We start from the raw sequence: 19,704 nt of genomic DNA on the forward strand, positions 1-19,704 counted from the left end.
CTTATCTGGCAATTTTCCTATTTGGTTCTTACAATTAGAGCAAAGGAACTGTATGTTTATGAGCATTTACAGGATCATAGATTCAACAATTATAGTGTATCTATGCCAACTATAAAACCTGGACTTTGCCATTCAAATGAATCAGTAGAGTGATGAAAAAATCTTTCCAGTGCTGTAGAATAGAACTAAGTATATACTCCTCTATTAATAATCTATATTTTGCCCAAATTTCCTGTATGTTTGAGTTTTTCAAACAGCTACTGCTGTTTTATATGCTCTTTGGGGTTTTTTTCATTTTGTTTCTTCTTTTTTTTTGTTTTTAACTTCTTCTTCATGTGATGTTCCTTACTTCAATAAATAGTCTTGCAGCTTTTAAGCATTGTTGAATGTTTTATATGTAAAAATTACAACTTCTGAATGACTATTTCATGTTCTATTTCTGAGATCATTATAATTAACTTCTCTATATGTCTTTAATCTCTTTTCTTCTTAGAAAAAGACTTCTTGTTCTCAGTGAAAGGGTCCTATGAAGAGAGACAGACCCTGTCACTGAGCTCTTCCCGGCAACCTGTGAAGCCCCTGGACTTCCATTACATCAAGTACAGCCTGTCAGAGCTGCGCGTGGCTCTAGCAGAGAAGAAACCCCATTTCCCTTTGGTATGTGATAGTTAGCTTCAATAAGCACAATAAACTCACAGTTTTCCATACTTGACTGGGGTAAAAGGAAAGAATTCAATTAAATCCTATCAATTATTTTCAATTAAATTCCATCTTTCATTGTCTTTCCTCTTGAAGACCCTTGTCCCCTAAGACACCTAAATATTGGATGCCAACTTGGAAACTGCTGAATGGTGACCCCATTTGTACTTTTTTGTGGTGTATACATTGAATAGTTTTCTGCATTGTAATTTCTTTCTCAGTGTACTTCAGATGAAGAGAAAAAAGACTGCCATGCATCCCTCACTGTTCCTCTGGATTCACTTCCCTTCAAGGAGAAAGTAGCAGTAGCAAAGGTGATTGATAGCAGCTCTTTAGAATAAATGTGAAGCTATGGACCAAAGATCAATGGGCATGACTTAATCAAATCAGTGTGAAGTAGGGGGTTAGATATACAACTGCTGGTGCCCTCACATTCCTAACAGAGACGGTTATGGACCTGTACATTTTCATATGAACCAAGTAGAACCAAAATCCACAGCCAAATATTTGACAGAGGGATTTCTGTGACCAGCTGGGGGACTAATTCACATTAGAGGCAATGCAAACCATGAGGCAAGATAGGGCACACTGGCAGAGATGGTTCTGGTTTTTTATTCTGTACTGTTGTTTGTATTTTTAGTACAAAACAATTTAAAGAAAATAAATAGGACTTGGAGGAGTTTTAAAAACTGGATGGATTTTCTGATTGTTATGGCTTTGTAATTCCAACATGGCTCTCAGGAAAAGTGTAGGGCTTCATAGCTGACTGAATGGAAAGAAAAGGACATAAAATCATCTCCAGTTATTACAGTGTGGTTTTTTTTTTTTTCCTAGAATGAAACAATCAATTTAGATGTGAAGTCAAATGACTGGTAAGTAATTCTGCCTTTGGGTTCTGCGGTTGTGGAAAAAAACGATGCTGCCCAGCTTTTTTGCCTTCTTACTTTTCTTCTGTAACTAAGGGAGAATGTATTATATTCACCCCCATCTATCCCATGTTAATTACACATATCCAGAAAGTGAACATTGTCAACTGAGCTGGGTGAAATTTCCTGTTATGCCACTATGCAGTTCCATTTGGATAGAGAGAATAATCTTTTTTGGCTGCAAAGTCCATGAAGCTGCAAGTTTAGAAAGAGATGTGTTTATACCTCCCTTCCCTTACTTGTAAAGAATCTGAAGTATTTGTATTTATAAAATCTGGAGGGTTTCAGGCAACAAATCTTAAATATTCCACTGTTTCTAATATCTGCAGATGGATTGCAGTATTTATGTTAGACACTGCTTGAAAATCAGTGTAGCAATAAACAGTATTTCTGGCTTTGTTTTTGTAAGATTTTGCAACTTTTTGACTTAATCTTTTCTCTACCTTGTCAATACTATCTGTGATGTGCTTTTGTGGGGTCACAATATCAGCTTTTCTAAGCCTAACAGTAGAGTTTGTGACTTGTAAGGATGAGTCCAGACATTAATTGTAAGTGATCAAGCGCGTCCTATTTAACTCTGAGCTTTCTTTGAGGTCACAAAACTTAGATGTTCGCTTGGAGTTTGATCTGTGTATGGAGGAGAAAAATTTCATGCAGAACCGCAGGAAGTTTGTGGCTTCTGCTCTGAAAAAAGCACTTCATTTAGAGCGAGACCTACAAGACCATGAGGTATGTGGAACACCATAGAGACTAGACTGTGCTGTGGAACAGCATCATGTTATGCTTGCAGCTGTTTGCATCTTGTTCCTTAATCAGCCCTGATGTATTTAGTGTCCCATGTAAAGCATTGAGGAATGTTTAGATGAAACAATGTGAGAGCATGGGTAGCATCAAACCCACTTGCTACGTGCTTGCTCAGAAAACAAAATGCCGTAAATTAGAATTTTTTTGCCTCTTTTTTCTTTTTCATCTGTGATAGCCTTACTCTCTTAAGCTGAGCATTCAGTCCTATATTCAAGGCCCTATAAAGCATTTTTATTATCAGATTTTGGAGGGGACAAACAGTTAAACAGTTAAAGTGACATATAACACTGACTGATGAGAATGTTTCATATCACAGACTCCTCTGGTGTTCAACATCTTAGTTGTATCATCATTCTAACAGCACAAAGACATTCAACGCTTTTCTCTTGTCTGTCTGACTGAGTTAGGGTTTGTATTTGTTCATGTCCATGGTGGCATGGGGAGAGTTGGTGCTTTAGGGAGGGGACATAGTTTGTGATCAGGCACTTTAGAAATGAAGCTTTCATTTGAAGAGTTCTTGTCACCTTTGGTTTTCCCTTTGTTCAGGACAGCTGGACCAAAGATGTATTAAACATTGTATGGCAGAATAGTTTTGGATGCTATAAACAATGTTCCAGTTCACAAAACTTCCATCAATATATTGTTTCTCATTAGAACACTAGTTTCTGTGGAACAAAAAAGTAGTTTCTTAAATATAAGTATTTTTTAATATTAATTTCAGATTTTCCAACAAAAGAATGTTTTTTCACAGTCAAGTACACTCAAATCAGAAAATTTTGCTTTAACCTGAAATGCTTGATTTGAATCAGGTCACTACTGAGTATTTCCTTGATGCAATTGCCTGCAAATGTGTATGGGAAATGTCATTTGGCTCCGCTCAGTGGGTTTCTTGGAGGAATTTGCTTTCCTGTAAGACAATTCAGATTTCTATGCAATTAGGTTTTGTGGTTCATCACTGCAACTATGCACTCTAGGTGCTTTATAGGGAATGTAATATAGTCATTATACTTGACTTACAAGAGAAGATGAGCTCTGATTGTTCTCAAAATAGAACTCTTATGAGATGATGTTTCACTAAGGAAAATGCACTCAAATACTGAAATGCCTTGAAACAACAACTTTTGAGCTATTTTGGTATACCAAAATGTAGCAATTTAGAATCAAAATTGATTGATCAAAAAAAGTCAGAATTAGCTAATCACTAAATTCCTTTTTTTTTTTTTTTTTTTTCCTTCTCTGCAAAATACCAGATTTGCATTTTTTTCTCTCCTGCTTGGGAAATGGTGAAATGTTGGAATTTCTTGTGTGATAGAAATAATGCAATTAACTCATTTCTGATCACATGTGCTGGTAAACGAAGTTATTTACCGCTGCCATGTCGATATTTAAACAGGTACCAATTGTAGCAGTCATGACAACAGGAGGTGGCACCCGGGCACTGACATCTTTGTTAGGCAACTTGTTGGGTCTTCAGAAGCTGGGTCTCTTAGATGCTATTTCGTACATCACTGGGTCATCTGGTTCAACATGGTAAGGAGAATGAAGAACATCCTTCATCACCTCAATAGTCTGCTGTGTGAGAGATTTTTCTTCTTTATTTTAGCAAAGGAAGGTGTACTACTTCAGTCTCAGGTGTTTTTTCTTCCTGCATTAGGAACACATTGCTTGAGACAGCATATGACCTAAGCACTGGCTGATGGGGAGCAACGTTTTCCGTGACCCTTTGTTTCACCTCTAGGATCTTTCCTAGTGAGTGATCCTGGTGCAAGTCATAGAATCATAGAATAATTAGGGTTGGAAAAGACCTTAAGATTACCTTGAGAGGGCCACCTCCCACTAAACCATGTCACCCAAGGCTCTGTCCAATCCGGCCTTGAACACCGCGAGGGATGGAAAATTCACAACTTCCTTGGGAAGCCCATTCCAGTGCCTCACCACCTTCACAGTAAAGAACTTCTAATCTAAACTTCTCCTGTTATGTACAAGATTGTCACAGACTTGTATATAAATCAACATAGCACAGAGGGGCTTTTTGCAAGTCCTTATGTTTCACTAGTGTGGCGGGTGTGTGTGTGTCCCTAAATCAAAAGATTTTTTCTCTTCAATAATAGAGCCCAGAAAATGTTTCTAATGAACCTCAGATAGTTCATTTGATGTGTTCCTTAAATCCAAGTCTAACAAGTGAAAGTGTCTTAGGCGTATGATAACATATATTTCCTTTCTTTTCCCCAGGACCTTGTCACACTTGTATCAGAGCACTGACTGGTCACACAAGGATCTGTCCAGACAGATTGGTGAAGTCCGCAGACATATGACCAAGTGCAAACTAAGCTGCTTTTCCCTGGATAGCTTGAAGTACTATGACAAGGAGCTAAAACTGAGGAAGCAAGAGGGATACCAGATCTCTAGCATTGATTTATGGGGGCTTCTGCTGGAAAAAGCGTTAAGTGATGGGGTAGTGTGTCCATGCTTTCTGTAACAGCTACTGAGTTCTCTTGTCTTGAAAATTTTCTAGGGGCAGATGTTAGTCTGAGAGCGTGCCAGCATTATCCAGCAGATGATTTCTGCCGACTAACAAAGGGGTTTTGTCCCCACGTATCTCTCAACATGTAATTAGCAGCCCAAAGTGTAATATGTAGAATAGAAAACATGTCTTCTTCTACCAGTATGAGTATCTGACCACCTAACAGCGGAGTCCTGCTTTTGGTTTCTTTTGCTCTGTTCCTCCCTGTAAGAACTTGTAAAGTGGATGCATTTACTGGAAAGAATGAGAGACCATTGTACCACAAAGTATACCACTTGTAATTAAATAAGCTTATGTGGATGTGTAAATATTTAAATCACTCCATGGTTTAAAAAATGTGTGGACACAAAATGAGTGGACAGACTAAGAAAACTAAGATGGGAACAGGTATTTATTATGATGTAATCTTGCAAGCCCATACACCATGCCAAGAAGGTCCCTTGGTTTTTCACTTTCTCTGTTTCTGGTAAATTCACAGAAAAACAACCACAAACTCTCAGATGAGCGACAGGCATTGAGTCAGGGTCAGAATCCCTTACCTATCTACATGATCCTCAACATCAAAGAAGACTACAGCCTTTCTGAGTTCAAAGGTGATGGCAAAGCTGAGCTGTATCTGGACTTGGTTGGTGTTCAAATAACCTGCATTATCAGTTACTGCATGTCCTGCAACCCCATGCACTGCTGAACCATATCATTGATATGCAGTTCCTTTTCCCCCTTAACTTCCTCTTCCATTTCTAGATGTTGTGCTTAGGCTCTGGTAAGAACCCACCATCTATGGGGCAGGAGAAATCTGGGGGAGGTAATTAAGGACAGCTGAGGTACTCACAATTCAAAAGCTTAGCTCTATATGTGGGGTAACTTAGGCTGATAGCTTTGGTATAAACTTCATTCATGTCCTATCTGGAGAGGCTTGTTGGGAAGTTCTGAATGAACAAGTTTGGGAAACATTACTGAGTGAGCAGGTGAAACCAGCTGTATGATAGCTTCTTACCCTGAGGAAGACCAGTCTGTGATCACCCTGCTGAAAGGGTTTGCCCTGCAGCTGCTTCCTTGTCATTTCAGAGCCCTTCCTGCAAGGAAGTAGAGATTGAGATATAAAAGTTAACTTTTTGAGTTTAAAAGGTTCTTTTTGTGCCTTTGCAGAATGGGTGGAGTTCACCCCTTATGAGGTCGGGTTCTTAAAATATGGTGCCTTCATTCGTGCAGAGGATTTTGGCAGTGAGTTCTTCATGGGTCGCCTGATGAAGAAGCTCCCTGAGTCCCGCATCTGTTTCATGAAAGGTGCTGTGCTCCACTGTAAATGTTTGAATTGCATATGTATATACTGTGGTTTTAATATAATACAGACCCTACATGGTACAACTAGCGCTCTGCAACATGCGGGACTGAAGCAAAGTGTGCGACATGCTGCTCTCACCTCTAGCTGAATTTTATAAACACTGGAAATGAGCTAAAAAATAACTAGAGGAAATTTCAAATAACACTATTTGCTGTTGCTTTTGTCTTGAATGGTGACTCTCATGCCTGAAGTTTCAGGGCTGCTTAAAAAGGTCAGACTTGTTTTGAAATTAGCAGCAGAGTTCCACATGGAAAACATTTGTATTTTGAAACTGGAAACTTAAAACCAAATGTAGCACTGGATGGTATGATTTTACAACAAAAAACAATGTTGTGACAGAATTTGTTTTAAAAGATGGCAATTTTGAGTAATTTTCTGAACTGTTACTGATATTTTTGCAAGTTTCATAGTATTCTACTTGTGATTTTGTTAGCATGATTAATTCAATGAGTTTCGTCATCCTTATTTAGTAAAGAGAGTAGCTCTCAGTAATGCCTGAAAGACAGCTTAGCAGTTTTTATGCAATTCTTGTGTTGATTTTGTGTAATGCTAGAACTCTCTACCACCCCACTTTGTACTTTAGTTCTTTGGATTCAGGTTGTCTGCAGGAGATTCCATCTGCTTTTAAAACCTAAATAACAGATGTGTTACATGTAAATAAACACGACACACAACAGGACAGCAAGGTTTATCACAGAATCATAGAATCAGTAAGAAAGGGTTTACTTATGAACTAAAAAAATCCATAAAACCAGCAATACTATTCTTTATCTGGTAGTATTCTTTATCTGGTGTGCAGAGAAGTTGTGCACTTCTCTGTATGATTCAGGAGGAGCCCAGGGTCATATTTTATAATCATGAGGAAAAAGCTGGGCATGAGGAACAGAAGACAGTGCTTAGCCACACAGACACTAAATCTCAGCGCTTTAATGACTACGTTTGGAGCTTTTAGTGAAAGAGGTGGCTGAAGGAAAAGGCTCAGAAGATAACACAGGAACCAAGAATAGAAATTGGTTTGAAAAGCAGAAGACAAATTCATGATGGCTGGTGACTCTGAAATGCAGTAGTTCAGATGCAGCTGCAAGCACTAGAAGTGCCAAATCCAGAAACTTAAGATGCCAGAGAGTACACTGGAGAAGAGATCTTCTTGTATTCTTTCATTAAACACTCTGTGTTGACTGCCAGACGTAGGAGACAGATTACAGAACTAGGTGGGACTACAGAGCCTTCTGAGAACATTGTGCCCCTGATGCTGTTTCCCAGTGACAATGGTGTAGTGTGTTCATACCCGAGGTGGCTAGGTACGAAGCATACCCACCACATCCAGATTGGGCTGAGCTCTGCGTTCTCAACCTCAGCACCTGAATTCTGCTGGTGACCACATAGCCATAGATGTTTATTTAGAAAGGATAGAGCCGAGAGTTAAAGCAATGTTGCCATCTAGTGATAAAACATGTAATACCCTCTTGAGTTGCAGTTAAATTAGAATCATAGAATCATAGAATAGTTAGGGTTGGAAAGGACCTTAAGATCATCTAGTTCCAACCCCTCTGCCATGGGCAAGGACACCTCACACTAAACCATGTCACTCAAGGCTCTCTTCAACCTGGCCTTGAATACCACCAGGGATGGAGCATTTATAACTTCCTTGGGCAGCCCATTCCAGTGCCTCACCACCCCTACAGTAAAGAATGTCTTCCTTATATCCAATCTAAACTTCCTCTGTTTAAGTTTGAATCCATTACCCCTTGTCCTGTCACTACAGTCCCTAATGAATAGTCCATCCCCAGCATCCCTATAGCCCCCCTTCAGATACTGGAAGGCTGCTATGAGGTCTCCACGCAGCCTTCTCTTCTCCAGGCTGAACAGCCCCAACTTTCTCAGCCTATCTTCATATGGGAGGTGCTCCAGTCCCCTGATCATCCTCGTGGCCCTCCTCTGGACTTGTTCCAACAGTTCCATGTCCTTTTTATATTGAGAACACTAGAACTGTACACAATACTCCAAGTGAGGTCTCATGAGAGTAGAGTAGAGAGGCAGGATCACCTCCTTCGACCTGTATTGTACTGTTAGTTCAAGCATAAAAGCAAGGTGTCATTTGCAGGGAGAGGCAAGTCTTTTTATAAGAGCAATGGCTAGAGCTGGAAAAGTTGGATGAGCTCATGGAGGTACAAGATCTTCAGATTTCCAGAAGAAAGACTAGAGTGCATGAAAGCGTGTCTGCTATTTTCAACTCTGTCAGCCCAGTAAAAGATACTGTCTGTCTTCATACTTCTCACTTTAGCAAATATAGGTACCATGAAAATTCAGTGCAAGATGCTAGGAAAACATACCTATGTAATTGCAACCAAGTTTCATGTGGACAACAGTGTCTGAAAGATATTAAAAAGGACAATATATAGCTCCCAGGCCTCGGGGAGATGGAAGAGTTACGGATTGAGAAGGAGTCAAGTAAAAACAGGAGAAATGGAGGAGTTGCCTTCTCACTGTAGGCCTGGACAAAAGCTTCTCAGGCAGCAGGGAGATGGGGTTGTGTTGATGGAAACTGCCCAGTAATCATCTGCAAATGAAGTCTATTTCCCTGCTAAGCGTAGAACCAGAGAGCCCCTATCTGATTTCTTAATTACGCATTTCTAATGTTTCTCAGGAAAGTGCTATTCTTATGGGGACCTCTTGTGAAGCAGAAGACACTTGGCTTCTTGTTCCAGTCCACAAACAAGCCAGGCTTAAAAAAAAATTGTGTTCCTGTTACTAGTTAACGGAATGCATAACTATTGCATTGTGCAATTCAAATCACTGCATCCTCTGCAATGTACGGCTTTTGCAAAGCTTTCACTGGCAGAGATTTTCAAGGCAAAGATCAGCACTTCTCTGGCAGAGTTCCTCTCAGGGCCTGTGGCAGAGCTGTGGAGGAAGAAGTGCTTCTCAAGATCCAAGGGGCTTTTGGAGATTTCTGCACCAGGGAGACATTTTTAGATCTTCTTTTAAGTGTGAGAACAAAAGTAGAAGAAAGACTATGGGGATGAGAATAACAGGGATAAGAATAACCACTTGAATATTGGCTGCTCAGGAGCAGCCCTCAAACCTTTAACTGAGTGTATGGTTGTATATGACAAGCCTTGTAGACCAGACATTTTATAGGAAATGGTGTGGCTTTATTCTCTGATGACAGTTGAAGTTGAAGGGGGATGGGGTTGTAGCTGGGCTGGCACCAGTGGGACAGCACTCTAGAATTGATGAAGACCGGGAGACCTCCCTTCCCCTTAGGGTGAAATCGGTGTGCTCAGCGCGCGCCCTGAAATGCCTGTACACTAATGCACGCAGCATAGGGAATAAGCAGGAGGAGTCAGAAACCTGTGTTCGGTTGGTAGATTATGATCTGGTGGCAATTATAGAGACATGGTGGGACAGCTCACATGACTGGAACATGGTCATAGATGGCTATGTCCTTTTCAGGAAAGACAGGCCAGCCAGGCGAGGTGGCGGAGTTGCTCTTTACGTGAGAGAGCAACTACAATGTACTGAGTTCTGTCCTGGCACAGATGAGGAGCAGGTTGAGTCTACGGGTGAGAATTAAGGGGCAGGCTGGCAGGGGTGATACTGTTGTGGGTGTCTATTACAGGCCACCAGATCAGGGTGAGGAAGTTGATGAGGCCTTCTACAGGCAGCTGAGAGCGGCCTCACAGTCACAGGACGTGGTTGTCGTGGGGGATTTTAACTTCCCTGATGTTTGCTGGAAGGACTACTCAGCAACCCAGCCACAGTCCAGGAGGTTCCTCCAGTCTATGGAAGATAACTTCCTCATGCAAATGGTGGATGAGCCAACCAGGAGGGGAGCGCTGCTGGATCTCATCCTCACTAACAAGGAGGGTCTGGTCGAAGCAGTAAAGGTTGAGGGCTGCCTCGGTTGTAGCAACCATGAAATGGTGGAGTTCAGGATCTCGTGCGGCAGGAACAGAATAGCAAGTAGAATTGCAACCCTGGACTTCAGAAGGGCAAACTTTGGCCTTTTCAAACAATTGCTGGGGGAAATCCCATGGGCAAGGCTGCTTGAAGGTAAAGGGGCCCAAGATAGTTGGTTGGCATTCAAGGATTGCTTATTCCGAGCTCAAGATCAGAGCATCCCGACACATAGGAAGTCAAGGAAGAGGGCCAGGAGACCTGTGTGGCTAAATAGGGAACTGCTGGGTAAGCTCAAATGGAAGAGGAGAGTTTACAGGTCATGGAAGGAGGGGCTGGCCACTTGGGAAGAATATAAGGCTGTTGTCAGAGGATGTAGGGAGGCAACTAGGAGAGCTAAGGCCTCCTTAGAATTAAACATGGCGAGAGGGGTCAAGGGCAACAGAAAGAGCTTTTCCAAATATATGGCAGATAAAACCAACACCAGAGGTAATGTAGGCCCACTGATAAATGGGGTGGGTGCCCTGGTGACAGAAGATACAGAGATGGCAGAGTTATTGAATGCCTTCTTTGTCTCTGTCTGCTCTGCTGGAGGCTGTCCTGAGGAGCCCTGTACCCCTGAGGACCCAGAGGAGGTCAGGAAAATGGAGGAGTTTGACTTAGTTGATGAGGACTGGGTTAGGGAGCAATTAAGCAATCTGGACATCCATAGATCCATGGGTCCCGATGGGATGCACCCGCGGGTGCTGAGGGAACTGGCAGAAGTCATTGCTAGACCACTCTCCATCATCTTCGCCAAGTCTTGGGAAACGGCAGAGGTGCCTGAGGACCGGAGGAAAGCAACTGTCACTCCAATCCTCAAAAAGGGCAAGAAGGAGGACCCGGGTAACTATAGACCGGTCAGCCTCACCTCCATCCCTGGGAAAGTGATGGAACACCTTATCCTTGGTGCCATCTCAAGGCATATCAAGGATAAGAGGGTCATTAGGGGCAGTCAACATGGGTTCACCAAGGGGAAGTCATGCTTGACCAACCTCATAGCCTTTTATGAAGACATAACAAGGTGGTTGAATTATGGCAGAGCAGTGGATGTGGTCTACCTTGACTTCAGTAAAGCATTTGACACAGTCTCCCACAGCATCCTCATAGCTAAATTGAGGAAGTGTGGACTGGACGGTCGGGTGGTGAGGTGGACTGCGAACTGGCTGAAGGACAGAAGCCAGAGAGTTGTGGTCAATGGGGCGGAGTCTAGTTGGAGGCCTGTATCTAGTGGAGTGCCTCAAGGGTCAGTGCTGGGGCCAGTATTATTCAATATCTTCATCAATGACCTGGATGAGGGAATTGAGTGTACTGTCAGCAAGTTTGCTGATGACACTAAGCTGGGAGGAGTGGCTGACACGCCAGAAGGCTGTGCTGCCATCCAGCGAGATCTGGACAGGCTGGAGAGTTGGGCTGTGAAAAATGTGATGAAATATAGCAAGTGGAAGTGTAGAGTGTTACATCTGGGTAGGAACAACCCCAGGTTCCAGTACAAGTTGGGGAATAACCTATTAGAGAGCAGTGTAGGGGAAAGGGACCAGGGGGTCCTGGTGGACAGCAGGATGACCATGAGCCAACACTGTGCCCTTGTGGCCAGGAAGGCCAATGGCATCCTGGGGTGTATTAGAAGGGGGGTGGTCAGTAGGTCAAGAGAGGTTCTCCTTCCCCTCTACTCTGCCCTGGTGAGACCGCATCTGGAATATTGTGTCCAGTTCGGTCCCCTCAGTTCAAGAAGGACAGGGACCTGCTGGAGAGAGTCCAACGCAGGGCGACTAAGATGATTAAGGGAGTGGAGCATCTCCCTTAAGAGGAAAGGCTGAGGGAGCTGGGTCTCTTTAGTTTGGAAAAGAGGAGACTGAGGGGTGACCTCATTAACGTTTATAAATATATAAAGGGTGAGTGTCATGAGGATGGAGCCAGGCTCTTCTCGGTGACAACCAATGGTAAGACAAGGGGTAGTGGGCTCAAACTGGAACACAAGAGGTTCCACTTAAATTTGAGAAGAAACTTCTTCTCAGTGAGGGTGGCGGAACACTGGAACAGGCTGCCCAGGGGGGTTGTGGAGTCTTATTCTCTGGAGACATTCAAAACCCGCCTGGACGCCTTCCTGTGTAACCTCATCTAGGTGTTCCTGCTCTGGCAGGGGGATTGGACTAGATGATCTTTTGAGGTCCCTTCCAATTCCTAATATTCTGTGATTCTGTGATTCTGTGACAGTTGCTTATGGGACAGAAAATGCTGGTTTGCAGTGTGTGCAATGTACATGACAATGAACTATAGTGTCTGCCACAATGTTTAAAACTATTTAGGTTCCTCTTTGAGGACAGAGTGTGAGTTGCAGCAAAAGAACTTAATGCAGTTCCTGGTGAGAGTTTGGAAATCTTTTGGCTTTCTGATACCCCTCACAAAGCTGAAAAATTATTTTTTAAACGGGATATTTTTCCATTAACACATTTTCAAAACATGTTTTCCCTGTTCTTTACCATTGCACAGGCCTATGGAGCAATGTTTTTTCCTACAACCTCTTGGATGCCTGGCATTCATCAGATCCTACAGAAAGGTGCCCACTGAGATGTACGCAACACAGGACAATTGATGTTGGTCGGTTACGTTTATGTTTCTAATTTGCCTGTTGTCTTATGAATCTTTAAATGAATGTTACATTCAGATGCATGTAGTGTGAAATATATGTGGAGGCTTTTTAAATCTTAAAACTGAGGCCAGTGCTGCACTACTCTTTCCCCTCTCCCTGAGGGAGAGCCAACAATATCCAATTAGATTTCCTTTTTGAATTCCCTCATAACAATATTATTTCTATTAGTCTCCCTTGGACTAAATTTATGCAAGTGATCATTTGTCACTGAATATAAAACTACTGAAGTTCTTGAACAAATCATCTGCCTGGGGTCCTTCAGTGACCCTACATGTTGTAACAAACATCTCAGTGCTGTGTTCTTTGTTTGCCTTGGCAGATGGTACCTTTCATATGTTGTTGAAGACTTGGATGTATCAATTATGTGGAACTCCATTTCCACTTTCTTTGATCCTGTTGTAAACCTGTGTTCTCCTTAGAGGTGTTGACTGTCCTTCCTGTATTCAAATGTGGTTAGCAAGTTTGGTTTATTGTCTTTTCATCACTTTCTCTACGGAAATGTTGCAGAACTCTGAGCTCAATAAATACTTGTGCTAGAGAGTCATTGGCCCTCTTTCCCAATCTCATGAGGAGCCATTTAGGACAAATAATTTTCTCTGCTCTTTTCTGAGTGTCCAACTCTCCTGACAGCATTTTTTTTTTTTTATTTCAAATCTGGTTTGATCTAATTCTGAAAGAAACTGGTGCAGGTTCTCAGCCTACCCTGACCTGCACATGGGGAATCCACCTCAGACTTCAGTCAAGCGGTAGATAACTTTCCAGCTTTAGGAATTTTGTTGCTACTCTGACTGTTGTTCATTTCCTCTACCCTTCAGAAGGAGATGAGCCTTCCTCATCAGCATGTGGCCATGAGCTGGAGACTTACTTAGTCGACCCTGAATGTGGCATCATGAGCATCATTCGGCAGGTCCTGTCTGAGCGGGTGATGGTTTCAAAGTTCTACAACTTCCTGAAGGGGTTCCAGGTGCACAATGAATACCTTCAGAGCAAAAGCTTCTGTATATGGAAAGGTAAACATCATTGAATATTGATTTTATCTGCTTATATGGTTGGTGTTTTCGTCAGCGAAGAAAAGGCAGATGATGAAAAGGCATTATTCTTCACTTTGGGAACAGAAATTTCAAGATCATAGAATCATAGAATCATAGAATAGTTAGGGTTGGAAAGGACATTGAGATCATCTAGTTAGATTTCATCTAGTCAAATCAGCTCCAAGACGCTCCTTGATTTCAGGGAAGGGCAACTACTGCTCACTGGGGACAGAAGAAAAGCAACATGAGAAGTGAAGGAGTGCTGTCTTTTTACCTTGGACAGGTCTTTCCTTTCTCTGTCAAGGCTGAGCTTCCACAGTGCAGTGGGGTCTTGGAAAGCAAAAGTAATGGGGAGACAAGAGGCATTTTCCCACCGTTATTAGCCAAAGAGTGGAGAAATTACTTCTTCAGTGAATCACTCATCATAACAAGTATTTCCTTTTAGATACTATACTAGAGAATTTCCCCAACCAGCTGACAGAAACAGCGAAGTTCATATGCCTGGCAGACACAGCAGGATACATCGATATCAGCTACCCACCACTCATGAGGCCAGAGAGGAAAGTGGATGTTGTCCTACACTTAAACTATTCTTCTGGATCACAGACATCGGTGCGATGACTGCTATATTTTCTTTGATAATGACCACTGTCTTTTAGCTCTTTTAGCCCTCTTTAACTCTAGTTATCAAGGCTACACTCTGTACAGAGTGTTTTTCTGGAACTAGTACTGCCACTGAAGAAGTTGTTTCTTTTGTCTTTTGATATCCATTTAAAGATATCACATGCAGTTAAATTAGAAGCAATTTATCCAGGTGTCTTTAGAACAGTAACTAGATTTTTTTTTTGCTATTCTAAACTGTGGAGAAGAATTGTTTTTTGACATCATATGTGCTGTATCAAATGCCAGCTGATAACCTGGTCTATAATTCCTGTTATTAGATATGGACAAGGCAGAAGTTCTTGAAGGCTTCCTGTCCATTCTGCTCATTTCAGGATCTTCTTCAGTAAAAGGGGCACGTTTCTGGGTCCTAAGCAGCCAGGCCACCCTTGCTTGCAGCCATGAACATCTAATTTATCTTGCAGATAAAAGCTGATGAGAATGAGGAGGTAGAACAACAATTAGTAGTGCAAGTTGGAGACTGGGTCTGGAACTATTGTTCTGCTAATAACTGGTACTTAATGTTACATGCAAAAGACAAAAGTCAGAAGGAATACTGGCAACGAATGCTGCTCATGGATCTTTGTGAAACGCTTTTGATGGATGTGTTGTGCATTAGGGAAAACAGAGGGGGTGGCAGAATTTCTGGTTTTTTCTTCCTTTTTCTCTCTGAATGCAGCCTTTGGAAGAAGCCTCCAAGTACTTCCTAAAGCAGGGAATCCCGTTCCCCAGAATCCACATGAGTGAAGAAGAAAAGAAAAATCTAAAGGAGTGCTACATCTTCGAAGACACAGAGACCCCAGAGGCACCGATAGTGGTGTTCTTCCCGCTGGTGAATGACACCTTCAGAAAATACAAAGAGCCTGGTAAGCCATGGGGCAGGGGTGGTCCTCCCACCCTTTGGCTGTGTCGGGATGGGAGACATGGTCTAGCATGGTTCCCTCCTTCCAGCGGAAATGTGGGTGTCCGGGTAGAAAGATGCAACATTGTGCCCCGCCTGGGAAGCAGAACTTGGGACCACATCTACACCCCATCAGTGCCCTTTCTTTATTTGTCAGGTGTGGAGCGCAGCCTTGCTGAGATGGCACAGGGCAAGGTGGATGTTTCCAGCATTTTTTCCCCGTACTGCATAAACAGTTTTACATACACAGAGGACGAGTTCGACAAGCTGATAGAACTGACCAGCTACAACATTCAGAACAACAAAAATCTGATCCTTCAGGCTCTGAATTCAGCCGTAAAGCAGAAACGACAGCACAGAAGATAAATGCCAATCTGAGCCTCAGAAAGATGCCTGTATAACTTTGTTTTTTCCCTGCAGAAGAACCAAGCCCTGTTCGTGAATGAGCACAACAGACTTGTGAATCTACGAAGACTTGTCTCAGCCTGTGGTTCTTCTCCACCATGTGGCGATGGTAGATAAACTGATTGAGCAAAATAATGACTAGTCTCGCGCTTTATTTATGTTGGATTTAACTGTTGGTGACCGTTTTTTTCATGTACATACATGTATATGCAGTAAATCAATCGTTAGAAAATAAGTGGCTTATTGATGAGTTTTTTAAATGCATGAATGTGGAGCAACAATACTAATTCTTTCAAAATTTGCACTGTTAATAGAAGTGATATGTGAAGGCAAATGAGCTACAGATATTTAATTTAGTCCAAATCTATTGCAACAGAAAAATACAAAATAAATGTGGGCAATTTCAAAGAAAAAGAGAAAACTGTATTTTCCTATGGTATCAGCAAGAAATTTTGTTAGAAAGAACATGCAAACCTAAATGTAAATGACACAGAAAAGCTGAGATTTCACATGGAAAACACAAATGATTTATACTTCTGAGTTTCCAAGTTTTATTAAACCAGAAATAATTATATTTGGGAAATGCCTTGGAAGTGACTGTTTCAAACTGTTGTGAGTCAGGATCAGCTCATCTGGTGCATGTGTAAGTACCTATCCTGAGGTTGTGATTTTTACTGAACGCTCATGGTATTTAGAGGATCCAGCTCAGCATCCACATCCTATTAATCTCAATAGGATTAATAGCATTTCTTGTTATTATAGGATGGTGTGCTGTGAGAATAAAAATATCAAAAATTGAAAGGCATTCAGATTTTGTGGTAAGAAGGCAAGCTGAGTGCTTTATACTGATATCCATGGGTAATTCATGGGTAATTGCATAACTTTGTCAGTCACTGACTGTATACAAACAACACAGGCACTATACAACTACTATAAATAGCACAAGGCAATTTGTCGACACTGCTTATTTTTGAGATGAAGACCAAAATAATGATTTGTTTTATGAAGGATTTGAATAATGCAAATACTCTATAAACCTGTTTTATTACAACAAAGATAATAATATATACATAAAAAGATACAATGCTTCAGTCAGTTTCAGCTGATTACTTCAAATTTAAATGAAACACAGTAACTTGTCTGTGCTGAAGTAATGTGTTGGCAAACACAGAGCTATAAATACTGAATCAGAGCCAAAATACAAAACAAATTCTTAATTCAAAATGAAATTTGAACCTCTAAAAAGCTGAAAATTTCTCTTCCCTTTTGCTATCATTATCTGTCTCTCTCAGTTTCTTCAAGCATTCCTTTATGTCTTCTCTTCCTCTAGTCTTTGTTGTCTTTAATCTTCCACACTCATCTCCCATGACCTCAGCACCCTTAGGGCTGGTGTGTCCTTACCTCAGCTGCTTTTCCAGGCTCTCACACCTCCATCCAATTTGCAGCCCTGGTTCAAACCTTCAGTGCACTGAAATGGCTGTTTACTTGCTGGGTCTCATCAAGGGCTCCTCTCTTTGTAATCTCTGCTGCTGAGTCATGCAGTCCCTTTTGGCACTGCCTCTCCTCTGTCCCAGCTCTAAATCCCTCTTGGGCTTCCCTGATTATCATTATGACAAACCTATTTGGGGTGACACATGCATTTGTCACTTCTGCCACCTGCCCATCTTCCAGCTAGGGTTCTGGGCATTTCCAAGAGCTGTAAATGGAGTTCCCACCACAGTCGTTCAGGTCCTTCGGTGACACCAAATTTCTCTGTCCTCCCACCCCTGTCTTTAACTATACACCTTGGTTTCCATGGCTGTCTTTTTGTTTGTTGGTTTAATAGAGGGAAGCCCCATTTATCCCCATTGTGCCACTAAGGCATGCTCTGCTGTAACTGTCAGGGGCTGCATCCCACCTCCTGGCATTCTGGCCAGGCCTACACAAGTGGTGTGTTCAGCATGGCTAAAGCTCTCGAACAAGATCTGAATCTCCTTGTCGATTTTCTCCTTGGAGTCCTCAAACATCAATGACTTTCTTCTTTCAGATACACCCACAGCCACCTCCATCCCACAGCAACGTCCTCGCTGTTACCATGATAAAAACTTAAACATCCTGCATTGCTGTAGACCCTGAAAAAGGTCTGGCTTAATCCTCCATCCAATCATCCTTCTCCTGGGACAATGGGGGCCTTCATCTAGAGATATGTAGCAACCCCTAAGTAATGCTCTTAAGCAGAGGGGAAAGATATCAGTGTCATCATGCCACCTGCAGTTGGTGTCTTCCTCTTTGAGATAATGTAAAGGTTTCTCCAGGTGACTGCTCTGCAGCAATGGCCTGTTCTCCAGAATCTCATCTAGTCAGCACTCATGATCCCTGTTTAGTAGAGGTGCTTTTTTTGTTAATTAGGGAGTTGGTTAATTTGTTGGGTTCAGCTTGCTTTTTATCGTTAAATTTATTAATTAATTGCAGGTCTTGGTTGTCAGTTCTTCTAGGCCAGCGTGGAGGCTTTCCCTTCTGGCATCTTTTGCTCTGGTTCAGTTGCTAAGGGGATATGTTTCACATTCTTAGCCTTTGGCTGTACTGAGGTATGGAAAGAATGCAGGTAACAGCTGCAGGTGCAGACTTTTAAAATCTTTTTTAGCTTTGCAGGTTGGGAGTGTCCCCTTTTACAGGAAATGCGAGTAATGTAATCAAATTATCACTCCAAGGAAGGAGATAAACAACGAGGGTTGAAGGGGGGAAAGCACTGCAAAAATCCAGCCCCACACTTTATCACAGTGTTAGCACCAACAGGAGTTAGCATGATATTTCTTAAGTGTTTTAAAAGACAGAACTCTTGGTAGCTGCAATAACAGGAATTACAAACACTATTACCGTGACCTCCTTAATTGTAAATAATACGTTCTGCACCTTTTCTGTGTCTGGTTTTCGTTCTTACCTACTCATTATCTGTAGGTAAGTGAAGGATTAGCATGCAATTGCACCTTTGCCCCAGCCTTTCTGATTATCACAAAGGCGCATGGAGGACTGGGCAGCTCAGTGAGGTGAATCAGCCCATAGGAACCTAAGGAAAGCAGCAGTGTGGTTTTTTAACCACTCTTGAGGCATGTGCGTACTCAGACAGTCGTTCTGACAGTCCTGTCAGGTAAGTGCTGCTGAGGAAACAGAAGCTAATGGGATGGTTGGCAGCACCATTTTACATTGTTCTGTAGCACAAAGAATGATCAGACAAAAGATTATTGCAAACAATCTGAGCTATCCATTTGTGAGACTACAGGTTGCACCATGTGAATGATGGGAAATGTGTCTGCCCAGAAGGTACAGGAGAACATGGTTGGTAGAGCAGGACTCCCTTCTGAGAAACCCTGTGCCAAAACCTTGTTCAAATGTAAAGCTCTGCTCTGTGTGTGCAATAACCCACCTTCTTACAAGGATGATAATGCTGCAGAGGAAGCCATCAGGGCCCCATTTCCAGCAAGGCAGGTTTCCTCATGCCCTGATCATAGCATGCTGGCCAATAGGTAGCAGTGGGTGAAATGTGTGTCTTTCATGTCACTGAACTTCTGTACCTTTGAGCTCCTCCTGAAGAGCTGTCCCTTACAGGGTTCCCACTGAAGCCCAGCACACCTGCAGTAAAACACTTCAAAGTGCAAAGTAAGGAAATAGATATTTTGGAAAGTCAAGAAGTCATTGGGAAAGGAAAGATGGCAGGGAAAGAAAAAAAGAAATCAGGAACAAAAAGGCAGTGGTGACAAACACTGAGAATGGAAATAAAGGTATATCTCTCCTCTAGTTTCTTCAAAGCATTCTTGATAAGCTGGTGCATTAAAATGAA

At 42.1% G+C, this 19,704-nt stretch overlaps 1 protein-coding gene across 1 annotated transcript in view; it reads left to right on the forward strand.

The window, feature by feature from the left end:
* LOC308221329 (cytosolic phospholipase A2 epsilon-like) overlaps positions 1-15,848 on the forward strand; it is a gene marked incomplete at both ends in the record, with an annotated part of 35,210 nt that extends 19,362 nt beyond the window's left edge. The window contains 13 exons of the mRNA XM_080618314.1: positions 494-657; positions 921-1,013; positions 1,534-1,571; positions 2,219-2,354; positions 3,823-3,959; positions 4,662-4,884; positions 5,432-5,546; positions 6,103-6,240; positions 12,731-12,838; positions 13,706-13,900; positions 14,367-14,533; positions 15,261-15,447; positions 15,640-15,848. Of these exons, the coding sequence (XP_080474440.1) occupies positions 494-657; positions 921-1,013; positions 1,534-1,571; positions 2,219-2,354; positions 3,823-3,959; positions 4,662-4,884; positions 5,432-5,546; positions 6,103-6,240; positions 12,731-12,838; positions 13,706-13,900; positions 14,367-14,533; positions 15,261-15,447; positions 15,640-15,848 (1,910 nt within the window). The remainder of the gene's footprint in view (positions 1-493; positions 658-920; positions 1,014-1,533; positions 1,572-2,218; positions 2,355-3,822; positions 3,960-4,661; positions 4,885-5,431; positions 5,547-6,102; positions 6,241-12,730; positions 12,839-13,705; positions 13,901-14,366; positions 14,534-15,260; positions 15,448-15,639) is intronic.
* Between the last annotated feature and the right edge of the window lie 3,856 nt (positions 15,849-19,704).

This window comes from Psittacula echo (assembly GCF_963264785.1).
Source record: "Psittacula echo genome assembly, chromosome: 5".
NCBI lineage: Eukaryota > Metazoa > Chordata > Aves > Psittaciformes > Psittacidae > Psittacula > Psittacula echo.